This window comes from Gouania willdenowi, chromosome 17 (genome assembly GCF_900634775.1).
Source record: "Gouania willdenowi chromosome 17, fGouWil2.1, whole genome shotgun sequence".
NCBI lineage: Eukaryota > Metazoa > Chordata > Actinopteri > Blenniiformes > Gobiesocidae > Gouania > Gouania willdenowi.
In genome coordinates, this window is record NC_041060.1 from 30,788,702 (window position 1) to 30,801,141 (window position 12,440).

Consider the following 12,440-nt stretch of genomic DNA (forward strand, 5'->3'; position numbering starts at 1 on the left):
GCCAAAGCTGTTTGGTCATAGTAAATTAACGTGGAATATATGATCAAAACCACAGCTGTTAATAGTCTAGACTACAGAGAATCACGGCAGCTGTAATTATAATAGTAGACACTCAAATCAATATCCAGTAACGGTGAGTGCACAATTATGATCGTACTGGCTCTGGGAAAAGTGCTATCTGGACAACTTAAGCTAAATAAATAAAGAGGCAGCGATAGCTCCAAAATTTGCATTTTATTTGGATGGTCGGGGTCCAGTACACAGAATTACCCACAAGGTGGAATCCAAAACTTTTTCCAGTCTCAAAGCTGATCTATCTATCACTCCACCCCGGCACATTTTTGGTACAAATTCCACATTTGTGCTGACAAGATCACCACGTTTTTAAACTTTTTATTGAACACATTTCCCACCTCATGTTTTTTTTACAAAAAAAAGAAACGTTCCAATTTCTACACATGTAATGTTATCCAAGTTTTATTCTTCCACTAAATAAATTTGGGAAACAACAGTTCTTTTCCTCTTTGTCATCGTGAAAAGATAAAACATGCAAAAAACTTGAAATTTGTAGTCCAAATTATACATTTACAGGTTTGGAACTTTTTGCACTTCTTTATATACTACATCAAAATGAAAAGAAAGAAAAAAGATTATGTACACACATCTTTTTACAGTGAAGTAAAACAAATCAGATGATGACTAAGGCAAATGAAGTATACATAGATTAGACCAAAAAGTTTTTTTTTTGTTGTTTCTGTAAAATACTACATCACCTCAAAAAAAAAAAAATAATAAAAAAAATGCTACAAAAAGTGTGATCCATAACTCCCTTTATCTGCAACCTGCTGCATAATCTTTCATTTTTAGAGTGAAAGTCTAGTGTACTGTACAGTGTTGCTTTTAATCATTTCTTTTCCATTCAACATAATCCTTCATCTCTTTATCAGTGTGGTTTATTTAAATAACCTTCAACAAACAGGAGTATTGTGTAACCAAAAAACAAGAAAGCATGTTGAAGCATACCAGCGTGTAACATACTTTAAAATCACTCCAAAAGTCAGTATCATTAAAGCCTTAAACATAAAACTAATCATTTAGATCCAAAAAAATGTACAAAAAGGCACATTATATCCCAGTGCTTCTGTACTGTGAATTCAAGTGTAACTGAGCGCATTCAATACCAACAATCAGAGTGGCAACAGTCCACCAGTGTTCCCGCCCACATCCTCCGTACCTGGACCACAGCTAATGGCCAAGCTTTCAACAAGCATATGTATGCGTAGACTACAACAGTAAGCCTAGGTTGGTTTGTTTTGGAAAAAAATCTGAATCATTGTTGATTTTGTGTTTCTTCTTTCTATCCCAGTAATTATCGCTCTGTTGGGGAATAACAGGAACTGTCCGTATCCAACGGGGAATCTTCCTTCACTTTTTTTCTTCTTTTTTTTTTTTACATCCTTCAAGGTGTGGCTTGTTCTGTTTCTTAGTCGTCACTTCCGCCGTACATGTCCGCCAGTTTCCTGAAGCGAGGGCCCCAGTCGTTGAGGTAATCGTAGTCCTGGTCGCCCCCGCTGCTGGACGAGTTGAGGGAGCTTAGGGAGCCGGCCGTGGAGCCGCTGCCTTCATAGTCAAACACAAGCAGGGAGTCGTAAGGAGGGGCGGTGGGGTCGTTGTCTGCCGCTTTGAGGCCCTGATTAGAATGAGAAGAAATCCAGGTTAGCCCACTCAACGACACCTTAAATCATGGACATAATGCTTTCATATTGTTTTTAGTCGCTTATGCTGTTTTGTTTTGTTTCAAATCTGCACCTCAGCTTTGATTTGCATTAATACAACCAGATCTTTTGTCAGGAAATAACAAAAAAAGATGAAAATCCCTTTGATAATAAAGGGCTGACACACTTGTGGATGTTCTTTCTCAATTGGGTGTTCTAGACACGACCCAACATACTTATTCTCCTATTGGCTTATTCTATTTTTTTTTTCCATCTAACTGTCAACAAATCAACATTCAACAGGCCTATGCAGGTTCACACCAGAACCAGCAAATTTGATTCATTTTATAAACCTGGTCAATCAATTGATCTGGTTTGATTGGGTCATTTAATTACCTGAATTGTTTCCTTTAAGCCTGCTGTGTTTACGGTGAGTTTCAGTGGCTTTATATCCTTTGTTTACTTAGCAGCAGCATCCTCTCAGAGGACTCACAGCTTAATGGAGACGAGCTTTATGATTCCGAGTATCAATAAAAGTCAGTTATTACACTATGACACAAAAGACATCAGTTAAATTTGAAGTTAAAAGCTGATTTAAAGTGAAACGTAAACTAAATGAAGGAATCAAGAGCATAATGAGGCCACATAATATTTGATAAAGGAAAAAGGGAGATATTACAGTTTAAATGCAGTATGAAATCCTATAGACCAGGGTTGGATATTAATAATTTCACAGGTTGGCATTTGAACAAGTTTTGTTTAAAAAAATAAAATAAAATGAAATGACACCACATTTCCTGGAAGAGGGAACTGATCATTAGTATTCTGTGCATTATTGGTCCTTTGGATGCTTGGCACTTCTGCCCTTTTACCAGAACTCTGAAGTATTCCAAAACTTCCACAAAAAAAAAACAAAAACCCCAGAGCTCTGCCAAGCATCAAATATGCTCCCCACCAGATATTGGCAGTTATGTGGATCAGTGATCCTGATCATGGTACCTTGATCATTTACACTTTAAAGGCTTGTAATACTTTTCTATTGGCTATGCTGTTGTGTGCTCAAAACAAAGTGAAACAGAACTTATGACTAGAGCATGTAACGCGGAACGTCACCAGCACCAACTTAAATAGCTGAACAGAGGGATTTTTCAAACTGAGCCAGAATCGGTATATTAATCTGGATCATCTCCAAAATGTAATCAATTGTTCCTTATCCCATTTTGGATATTCCCTGAAAATTTCATCTAAATCCATTCATTACATTTTTTATTTAGATAATTCATGGGCAAATACATACAATGATGCAAACATAACCTCCTTGGTAAATGTAACAAACATGTCACCCTAAAAAATGTAAAAAGACTAAATTTCCACTATTATGCCGTTACTTCAAAATGGAGTAACACTTCATTATTACTCAAAATCCTCAAAAGCTCGACCCAGTGTGGCATACAGCCCGAACGCATCCAAACCCATTACAGCTGAAATCTGTGCGGACACATGCACACAGCAGCTCAAGAACAACTAGTTTATAGGTTTTTAAATATATTTTTTTTCATTTTCCAGATGCTAGCCTTCAATTTACCTCCTGCATCTTTCTCACACTAATTGCAATGCATCATCTTACCGTTCATTTACTGCGCAGCGCCTGAACCCGACCCGAGCCCGTGTAAATATAGATGAAGAAAGAACCAAACACAAGCAGCCTATTTTATCTTGGCCAGAGTCCAATCATTGTTTTGTCCAGGAAATCAGGCTCATGCTACTATCATCCTTTAATGTTCCTGAGGTTCTCTACATCTTGTAGATGGAGGTTTAATCAAAAGGCAGGATTGAGCACGGCCTGCAGAAAACATGGAATCAGCATCCACTGCCTCACTGGCCTCCAGAGCAGGCATCCCCAGCCTGCCATGTCTTGCAAAGTCGCCCCGAGTCATTTATCATCTGGATGCTCTAACTTCAATATATCACATCTCTTAGGCAGCCGCATACACTGTGAGAATAAGCGTTCAGTCCAGGCAAGGCAGATAACGGGCACGTCTGTGCATGTGCCATGCATGTGCACCATCTCTATGTAATATCTGGGGCTTTTGGTGAAGCTGAAAGTGGCTCTATTGGAGAGATAGTACTTGACATTCCCAGGAATTATCCCTGCGTCTTGACATTTCTAGTCTTCTTCCTCAACTAGACTCTGGAAATCTGATGGATTGAAAATCTGAGGAATATGGATACGACTATAATCTTAGATAATACTTAGGCCACAAACTACTTTGGATCCAGTCTTGGTTTCTCCCTTTGATTGCCAGTACTGAGGACACCAATCAAAAAGTAAATGCATTAAAGCAGAAAGAAAAGAGTTTTCTAATTCCTCTTCCCTGATAATAAAGTTTTGAAATCCTATATAATTAAAGGGTGGTTGAATTAAAGTGCCTAATTATATTTCACTTGTTAGCTTTGGTATAGTGTTTACACAGGTTCATGGTGCTAATGATATAAAATCTCACTGATTAATCATTTAAACACTCTACAAGTTATCTACTGTCATCCACCACCAAAGCCCTACTGTCTATTTGATAGCCAATCACATAACTAAGTCTTATAATTTGGTTATAACTCAACCATCCACTGTGCTGCAGATAATCACTACTCTTTGTGAAATGGTCTCATATTTATAGGGTCACACTGTTCCACAGATAAAGGAGATGTGGAATCTAATGAGCCATTATCTGCCTTACAGTGAATATAATGATTTTGGCTTGACGTAATCTTTTCATCGGCAGCAGAAATCATGCAGGCCCACTAAATTAGCTGTGGATTATAATGCCTGAACAGCTTCAATCCTTGGTTTAAATAGAAGAAAAGTAACAGTAAAAAACTCACTAAAATATTGATCAAAAGAAGCATAAGAACAACAACAACTTAAATCTTTACCGAATATTAAAGTGTAAGTACACCCCCAGGTTTATTCTGACCTGCCACTAGCGGAAATACAAAGAATAACATGATTATGGGCATTGCTCCTAGACTAGTTAAGACACGCCCTATCACAGCAGCCCCGCCCCTACAGCACTGCACAGTTCCACATGGAGCTGTCAATCAATGCTCACTGAGGGCTGTAGGGCGGGGCCAACAGTGACGGTTAGTGACGTCACTGATCTAATCTCAGGAAATAGCAAAATTCAATAGCTGGTGTTCAACCCATAGAGGGCAGTCACTCTGACATTTTACAACTAAAAACGCTGAATTTAAATACTTAACACTAAAATCTGAAGAGTGGGACAAGGATCAAGAAACTACATTACCTCATACCTAATCACATACTGTATGTATTCAGCAGAAAAAAAGTGGTTTTAGAGTGTGCATGCACTTTAAGATAAAAACTCATCAAGTCAGTCAAACTGACATTTTAATAAAATATCTAATTACCACCATTACTACTGATAGGAATCAAGAATGCTTTCATACCAGGATATACAGTAAGGGGACTCAGAATGGGTGGGGACAAGTTGTTTATTTATTCACTTGATTGGGACAGTGCATGTTAATGAACAAACATGGAATGTATACATGTAAACCAAAGGCTAATTTCCATCTGTAGTCCCACGGGCTAGGGTCACACAGGGGTCACAAAACATTGCAGAATAAAATTTACATCTACAGTAAGTTAAGTTGAACTGCCTTACACCTTGGTTTGGATTTCCAAAACACCTTTTGGAAATTATTCAAACTGCTTTGAAAATACATGAACTGCACATTTAGGGTGGTGGTCGTAAAGTAGAGCGCGTCCAGGTGGAAATACAAGCCTGGCTCAAATGGCCAGAATTAAACTTGGAGAAAAACAATTTGTTCACCCTTTGACAACAAACAAGAATGGGACGTTTCCATGACCATCTGCAACTATGTAGAGCTCGGTATCTTTTAAAAAAGGTCAATACTGATACGATACATTTACCTTCACGTTGATGCCGTTTGGTAAACTGTACTTTTTCATTAGCAATTTTATTAAATCAATTGTAAAGAATAAAACAATTACATTACAATTACTTTAGAAATGTGGGGGAGGCTGCCGGTGTGCGGAGCTGCAAGTTGAGGAGTGAGGTCCAAACAGAGCGAGTTTGCAGTGTGAAAATTAGGGTAATAAACACACTATTACTACAAACATTTTCCCAGTGCTTTTACAACTTCTACAATGGAGGGAGTTGACCCAAAGTGTGAGGAGGAGGAGATGGGAGTCTACCTAGCACCTTCAGACGACAGTCAAAGACCAAGAAGTCAACATTATGATTTGACTTATTACTTATTCTTCATAACTTCAACTAACACACATGGAACGTTACAGGTAGTGTTTTTAGAAAATGATGATAACCCTATACTGAGAGTTGGAACCAAAAGCCAAGACATCTTTTGATACTGGATGGTACCAAAGATTTTGGTCAGTGCCATTAAAGAACCAAAGTTGGGTTTTCAGCCCTAGACTTATGATAGTCTGACTATACAGTATATCTACATGTCTCAGCAACCTCCTTATCCCTACACATCTTTCCACACGCTACTGTATTTAGGTTTATTTTCTGCTGTGAGTTGTTCTTGTTCACTTCCAATGTTTGTTGCTGCAGAGCATTTGTGTTGAGAATTCATGAAATACTTTTAAGTTTGTTGACAACTCTACCAGGACCCCCATCTAAATGTGGACCGGAATCCTCTTCTTTTATCAACGCCAGAGTCCAGACCACAACATCCTTAGTGTAAAATTTGATGTTAGCAAATTGACCAAACTTCTTCTCCCCTGAATTTTTCTCTATTTTTTGGAACTTGTCACAGAGATCTGTTTCTTCTCACAATAAAGAATTAAAAAAATAATTTTTACTCATCTCCCATGTTTCTAAAAACCCATGGGTGAACTTATTTAGCGACCCTCCAGGAAATATAGGGATGGGGACTGTATTCATATTCACTTAATATTGGTGAATGAATTTGATTTGTACAGCGTTTTAATTACCAACGAAGTAGTCCCAAAACATCACACTATCATCCACACACACCAGTAACACAGAGGAGCAAAGCCAGGTGCAAATCTACCATTGGGAGCTATACAAGGTTCAGTGTCTTGCCCAAGGAAACTTTGACACAAAGACAGGTATAGTTGTGCAATTGAACCACCAACCTCTAAATCAGAAGATGAACTGGAGCAGTTAAGACACGCCCAGTCTATACTATCAATTCTCCAATGAACAATATATGCTATGCTAACTAGCTCCTCATTACTCAATATAGAGTAGCTCTCTATTCACTCTCCTCCCAATCCAACCTACTCACCACAGATTGTAGAGCCCACAGGTGCTAGTTTTTTTTAATAAAAGGGGCGGGACTAACAGTGTTCATTTGTGGTGGTCCCAAAACAATGATCTTGTTCTCAGCCAACAGCAAAAATCAATTGTAATAGTCAAATTTCAACCCTTAGAGGGCAGTCACTCTGACATTTTACAACTAAATATACCAAACTGTACTAAAACATTGCGAGATGGACCAGGATCAATCAACAGCACAACTTCATACCCAACTACAAGGGATGTAACGATTCACTCAACTCCCGATATTATTCGATTCACGATACTGGGTTCATGGTACGATTCTCTCACGATTTTTTCATTTACAAAATGGGACTGTAGACAAAATTTTTTTTGGGAAAAAAACTAGAAAATACTGTATTATTTTCCTTTTATTTTTTATTGTCAAAAGAATTCCTTGATAAACTATTCAAAACAATGCAATTTAACTAAAAATAAATCTTGAATGAAATAAATAAAGGAATAATACAAATGAAAATGAAGCCTATTAATTTAAATTCTGGTTCTATAATAAACAATGCAAAACTGCATAATAGTTCTTTTTCTTTTAAAAGTGCAACTGAAAATGTATTTTGTGCCTTAACAATTGGACTTTAAAAAAAAAAAAAAACCGTCATTGCACTGATTTACGTCATATTTGTTTTGACCAGCAGAGGGCGCTGGTAACACAGTGGTCGGTTGGCATGCAGATATCTTGCAGTGAAGAAGAGAAGCTATGCTAGCAGACAGAGCTAATAGAAAAACGTGACTTTTACAGATATTCAAGTAATATTACAGATATTCTTTCGGTGCTAAAGGGGCAATGAATCATTTATTAACATATTTAAGAGTAGAAGGCGGCCAGAAAGAAAGTATTAGCAGACTCCGCCCGCCGCCAACACTTCCGGATAGCGCCCTCTGCTGGTTAAGAAAAGTACTGCGATTCAATTGTCAGAAAATCGATATCCACCGTGATACCCATGAATCGATTTTTAACTGCCTTACGATTAATCGTTACATCCCTACCAACTACATTTGTATTCAGCAGAAAAAAGTGGTTTAATTACTCTTTAATAACAGTTTCAATAGTTTGCAACAAGTCAGTAATTATTGAAAAGCTACAAATGAACCTCCAGGTCGGGTCAACAAGTGGTGTAAATATCAGTGCTAATAACTTTGTCTGCTCTGTTTAGGTGTTGGCTAATAGGCAGTTGGTTAAAAGCGCTTAATGTAAAACTTTGCCTATTTTTCTGTTATAGTAATGTAATTAGAAGTGACAAGACTTCATTGTATGTAAACTTCTCAGGATGGAGATAAAACACCACCATCAGTGTGGTCAGATAAATCCACTCTGACTGAGCTACAGCAGCTTTAGAAATCTGCCTAAAAAACAACTTGAAGCTGGCTGGTTGATGTGAGTGATATCTGGGTCAGGATTCACCAAAATGTCTCTAACGTCTTGTGTGCATTTTTAATAAAATGTAGAAACATGCCTGATGATGAATGGGGTGAGTAGTAGAGCTGTTCTTTATTTCACAGGACAGAAAATTAAGTTTCAATCCATCAATTGTCGCGACAGGTGTATTAGGTGTTTTTCCTTTTTTTGTCTGGTCTTACAGTGAAATAGAAAATGAGCAGAGCCTTGTGAAAAGATCTGAGAGATAGATGATTAGGGAGCTGAAAGAGCAACTTCTAATCTAAAAACATAGGCATCATCCAGAAACTTGGCACAAGTCCATTTGTAATGCTGGTGAAGTCTGCGTCTGTTGGAGCTGGTGAAATATAAATGACTGCTCTTTTCATTTTACATTCTCCCTTCATACTGGAGTCAATGATGGCCTCAGGCAACGGAGGGAACACTCAAACAGTGCACTTGAATACACAGCCCATCTTTTGCTTTTATATATATATATATATATATATACTGTATATGTATTTCGCTTTGCAGCTCAGACACACATGTAATTTTACTTTGATTATTGACAATTATGGCATGATTATAATTGAAAAATGATGTTGCTGTTGTAATCATAATTAAATTGTAATTGAGTTTAGATAATTGACTTGTAATTGTCATGAAAATTTTATTAAAATTGTCAATTAAAATTTAATGCAACACTGGAGAACCATGTTACAGTTCTATGTACAGTTCTAGACATATGTAGTTAACAGTTATTAACATATGTTTTATAGCAAGTTTTCCCACATTTTACAATAAAAAAAAAGAATTATATTGACACAAAAAGGCTCAGATGTCCACACCAAAAATATTAAAACCTATATTTTCATTGATTATGAAGCCTAACAAAGTAACCAATAGATAGGAAATACATTAGATGATAGATATTTGTTTTTAGTGTATTTTACAGCTGATTTAAGACCCGTTATCATAAGAGATGCTAACAGAAAGCTAACACAAGAGGAAGGTTAGCTTTTATTCATTTTATTTCAGGCTCAGTAATTGTGATTAATTGCAATTGAGAACATAATTGAAATTGACTTTCTGAGGATCAAAAATAATTGTAATTTAATTGTAATTGGAAAAAATGCTGGTCACTGCAATCGTAATTGAAAATGTATTTGTAATTGACCCCAACCCTGGTTAGCATCATGCATGTGAAGGGTGCTGATTTATGTACAATAGGAAACATTTCTCCTTAATAGCAACTGATTAGATTCTAAACCTATTTTTCTCAAACTATACAGCAGTAAAAAAAAAAGAAAAAAACTATTTTTTGAGCATAACAGTTTATATTGGTAGAGCGTTATTATAGAAATAGGTTAATGATAGCATGAGGGTATTTTTAAGATGAGCTTTGATTTATATAACACAATGTGATCTCATTATAACTGTTACCATAATGTTTTTGTTACCTCGTTGATGAAGTCTCCGATATCTCCAGGGTGGGGTGCTGCAGACCTCATTGGATACTGTGGCTCGGGGTGGAGGGGTCTCTCGTCTAGACGACGGATTCCCACTGACTTGATGGCATCAGGCTCTATCGTGTCCGGCTGCTGGAGCTGACTCAGGTCGTAATCCTGGGAAAGATTCAGAAGGATGGGACTTTAGCTGGGCGCCCTGACAGGAACCCCCGAGCAGTGTGAGATTATTCAAATGGGTAAACACATCCTGCTCTCTGAGGCGGAGGAAGTTCAAGTAAGTGGAGGGAAGATTTTGAAGTTACAGGGAGGAAAGTTGAGGGAACATGGGGGATTCTTTAATCTCCTCGTCTGTGAAGCACAAGCCCAGGGACAATTTGACACATTAAAAGAGCCAACACTGAGGAGTCCAAACTGAGGACGACATCACGCACCACAGACTGTTTATACTTATACATAATATACATGGTGTGTGTGTGTGTGCGTGCGTGCAAGAGGAAGGATATATGCAGGCGACTGTTTGGCTCTAATCACTGGCCAGACAAGGGATGGTGGATATGCATAAGCCATTGCTAATCCTATTAACAATACCAAGGCAACCTGAATGGCTCACAGTTTGTGCAAAGTCACGAGCAGGCAGTGAGGAGGAGGAGAAAAGGAGGTAGCAGAGAGTAACCGAGGGACACGATGGTGTCAGGATGACAGCAGATAAAAAATAAAACACCAGTGCAGATTCTGAGTGTGCACCTAATAAGCGTGAATGATGGATTGTCGCCGTTTAGGAGATTTTCGGTAATCCATCCATCTTTAATATCCCCCTTCAAAATTTTCTCTGCATGGTTGCACATGTACCTACACACAGATTATTAGCAGAAATAAAATATTCCACTCCAGTCACAAAATAAACCTAAACATCCCACACACACACGCACAGTGCAAAAACCCTAACCATTACTGCAGTGGTGCTGTGTGGGTGTTGTAGTTTTAGTGTTGAATAAAATGTAGTGTCTGAGGTAATACAAACCTAATGTATTAAAGCCCTGCAATGAAGTGGTGAAAATACACAATATGAGCCCTATACATAGTATTCATCCTAACAGTTTAGTCTGTGAATGTGTTAATGATCAGTGAACAGGGTTGGTCCGAGGCCAGTTTGAAGGTTACAAGTCATTGAGACTTGTAAAGTAGGATTATTTTATTTCTTGTTCTCTACACTGCCACCTGCTGACATGGAGGAGGATTTACCCAGCTCGTCACTACACACTGAAGCAGCAAATAGCAGACATGGCTCTTTAGGTCTAACTAAATTAAATTGATCAGTTTTACACATTAAAGCTAATGATCCATCGCACATTTTAAATTAATTAATTAAGTTTAAGTGTCACATATGATATGTATAAGTACATACACACCATTTATTATCTGCTCTCATTCCTGAGAAGCAGTGGGTAGCCACAATGTAGTAGTTGGGGGAAAGGCCTTGCTCAAGGGCCCACGGTGATGACCGAGGTGGAGCTGCTGAGTAACTACAGAGTGATGGGTGCTTTCATGTCTATAAAACACCAGAAAAAGCTCCACTAACACAAGATAACATCCTTACATTTGTCACTAGTCTCTATTGAGAAAAAAGTCACTAAGAGCGTTCACAAAAGATACCGGTAATGGAGGTTAGGTTATGGTTTCAGTTTCAAAATAAAGCAGAGATAGGATTCTACATAGTGCAGCTTTAAGGTATGGTTATTACAATATAACATTTATAGAAGACAAGGTACAATTGATGTATTAATGCAACAGAGAGCCAATAGGCGTTGAAGTCTATAAACGAATGCACACTAAGCTTTAACAATTTGTTCTGTTGGAGCATCAGTTATGAGGAGCTAGTGAGCACTAAAATGCTGCTCCTGATCATACTAATCTTTAAACAACGGGCCTCGGGTCATGCAGTGGATTAAATCTTTCTTTACTGGAAGCTTGGCATGCTCCTCAGTTTAATTGTGCCATGAGTGGATAAAAGCAGGCTCAGACCGGCCAGTGGGGGAGAACGAAAGAAAGACAGATGTGATAAAATGGCGTTTGGATACTCCAGTGCAGTGTTGATGGAGCAGTGCAGGCTTGTTTTTCTTATTATTACTCACACATCAGGTGTTTACAAAGGGTCGATCTCAATAACCGCAATTGTTAATTGGGTAAAAATACTGCTGGAACTCATGTAATAGCAGCTCCTTTTAAAGTTGGTTTGCTTCACTCTGACTCTTATCTCACCTCGTCTGAAGTCACACAGCCAAAGGGTCAGGAGTGGGTGACAGTAATTGCAACAGAGCCATATAATGGCTGAACTAAGCAGGAAGGTCTAATGATATCCAGGCTCCCTTCAGGGAATTGACTCCTAACTTGTACCATGGCCTTATGAAATGGCCGCCGCTGGCTCTCCTGACCCACATTCAAACACTAGAAAAGGAACATGGCTAAGCCTTAACACACTTTATTTGCAGAGACGTAGCTGAGTTTATCATAATCA

The 12,440-nt window shown here is 38.1% G+C and overlaps 1 protein-coding gene across 1 annotated transcript in view; it reads right to left on the minus strand.

The window, feature by feature from the left end:
• Nucleotides 1-215: 215 nt before the first annotated feature.
• Nucleotides 216-12,440, minus strand: part of cdh2 (cadherin 2, type 1, N-cadherin (neuronal)) — a 100,106-nt gene continuing 87,881 nt past the window's right edge. The window contains exons 15-16 of the mRNA XM_028472540.1: nucleotides 9,917-10,081; nucleotides 216-1,690 (exon numbers count right to left, since the gene is read on the minus strand). Of these exons, the coding sequence (XP_028328341.1) occupies nucleotides 1,484-1,690; nucleotides 9,917-10,081 (372 nt within the window). The 3' untranslated portion in view covers nucleotides 216-1,483. The remainder of the gene's footprint in view (nucleotides 1,691-9,916; nucleotides 10,082-12,440) is intronic.